This window comes from Dasypus novemcinctus, chromosome 2 (genome assembly GCF_030445035.2).
Source record: "Dasypus novemcinctus isolate mDasNov1 chromosome 2, mDasNov1.1.hap2, whole genome shotgun sequence".
Lineage (NCBI taxonomy): Eukaryota > Metazoa > Chordata > Mammalia > Cingulata > Dasypodidae > Dasypus > Dasypus novemcinctus.
The window spans coordinates 121,826,377-121,828,672 of record NC_080674.1 but is presented as its reverse complement, the minus strand read 5'-3'; the positions used below and the strand labels follow the sequence as shown (position 1 = coordinate 121,828,672).

At 40.0% G+C, this 2,296-nt stretch overlaps 1 protein-coding gene across 1 annotated transcript; it reads right to left on the bottom strand.

Moving 5' to 3' along the window:
* Nucleotides 1–954: 954 nt before the first annotated feature.
* On the bottom strand, nucleotides 955–1,444 carry LOC131280155 (small ribosomal subunit protein eS17). Its single transcript, XM_058306255.2, has one exon. The coding sequence runs from the start codon at nucleotides 1,433–1,435 to the stop codon at nucleotides 1,028–1,030; it is 408 nt and encodes a 135-aa protein (XP_058162238.1). The 5' UTR covers nucleotides 1,436–1,444; the 3' UTR covers nucleotides 955–1,027.
* Between the last annotated feature and the right edge of the window lie 852 nt (nucleotides 1,445–2,296).

Sequence of the window (2,296 nt, the reverse complement as noted above, 5' to 3'; positions counted from 1 at the left end):
ACTTCTCACCTGCCCAACTCTGGGTCTGTGATCACTTCCTCAGGGAAGCCTTAGGTGACCACAGGGACTATGTAAAGTCTCCCTTGTAGCGCATAATTCCTATCACCCATTACTCTGTTCACATTCATTTTGTGATCATTTGATTCATTCCCCCACCCCAACACACACACTACACTGTAAGTTCCACAGGGATGAAAACCATGTTTGAGATTTTTTTTTTCTTATCCATTTGTGTCCTTAGTGTCTAGTAAAACATCTGACACATAAGAGGGGCTTGAAAAATGAATGAATGAACAATAAGTGATTACTAAGTAGCATATCTACTAGGCATGTAGGATACAGAATGTACTATTGAAGAAAAAATAATAGACTCAGTCATTGATCTCTCTGAATTCGTCTGACCACTTTAAAAAGAACATACAACAGGGAGCAGAAGGCAGGGCAAGATGGCATCTGAATGAGTGCACCTCATAATCTCTTTTGCAAAGACGCGGCTGAGTAGGGTTGGAGTCCTGTTGGACCGGGCTGTTTCGGGTGTTTGTAGGGCAGGAGGTGTCTGGACGTTGATTTAGTGGGACAGTGACAGAGGAGATTTTTGCAAAATGTCCTTTTTCATTTATTTAGCTTTTTTTCTCTTTTTCTTTTTGTTGCTTGTTTCCCCCCCTTTTCTTTGCCCCTCCTTTTTCTCTTTTTTTCTTTTCTCTCTTTTTCTTCCTTTTTTATTTTATATTCTTTATATAATAGGTGCTACAGGGAGCACTTCATGCTTGCTGTGTTTCCTCATCCTCCATTTCCTCTTTTCTGTGTGTATTGATTTTGGCCACCTACACTATCCCCTTTCCCCCACATCTTTCTATCCTCCATCATCTACTTTTTCTCTTACATTCCACTTCCCTTTTTTTGGCCCCCAAATTGTCTGACTTTTATTTCTAATAACTTTGTTCTGTTTTCTGTCTTTTTTTTTTTTTTTTTTTTTTTTTTTGATGTCCTCAGGTTTATTGAAAATATTACAGCATAGCAGAAAGATTCAAACGGCTCCACGTGGTGTTTTGAAATTCATCCCAACTGTGGGCTGAGTGACCTGCAGGTTGGAGAGGCTGCCGAAGTCCAAGAGCTTCAGCATTTCCTTAGTGTCAGGATCTACTTCAATGATTTCCTGATCCAGGGCTGAAACCTCAGGAACATAATTATCTCTCCTTTCTCTCTCCTCCTCCTGCAGCTTGATGGAGATACCCCGCACGGGACCTCTCTGGATCCGCTTCATCAGATGCGTGACATAGCCTGCTATCTTGTTCCGCAGCTTTTTGCTGGGAATGATGGCGATCTCCTCGCACACGCGCTTGTTCGTGTGGAAGTCGTTGCCTAGGCGCGTGTAGTACTTCTCAATGATGACCCGAGCCGCCTTCTTCACGGTTTTGGTGCGAACGCGGCCCATGTCGGCGGGTCTCTCTGTTTTCTGTCTTTTATCCACTCTTGATATTACTGTCTTTCTTTTCTCTTTCCCTCTCTCATGAAAACACTGGCCTTTTAATTCATACTATATTCCTCCCCATAATCAGTTGACTGTCTCATTGTAGGTACTCTACTTACTGCTATAACTCTACACAACTTACATGAGTCTAATATCCATTCTCCTAGATCTCACATTGTTGTTCTTTTAACATTTATTACCAATACTACTTTATACATTTTCTTTTCTTACTCATTTTGCTTTCCCTGGCCCTAATATTTCCTTCAAAGTGAACTTAGCCAGCAACAAGGAAACAGAGTAAGAAGAACAAAGTGACAAAGAGAAGACATAACACTTATGCACAAACAACAACTAATTAATCCCTAAGACTATACAAAGAAGCTAAGGAACTGATTAAACCCATCAAGATAAAATGATGAACAGACAGCAACAAAAAACTACAAACCAAACCAATAATCAGGAAAACGTGGCTGAATCCAATGAACAAACTAAAAACCAGGAAGGGGAACAGAACATCGGACAAGTAATTAAAGATCTCAAAACATATATTAGAGACCAACTTAATGAAGTAAAGGAAGAGATTAACAATATGAAGGAAACCCTTGGAGAGGAAATTGCAGACATACGCAAAGATAACTGATATCATGGTGATGAACACCACAGTTCAAGAAATCAAAAATACACTCACAGCAAATAGCAGCAGATTAGAAGAGGCAGAGAAGAGAATTAGTGACGTGGAAGACATTACATGTGAAATCAAACAGATAGTAGAACTGATCGATAAAAAGATAGAAAAAATCCAGCTTAGACTTAGGGACCTGAATG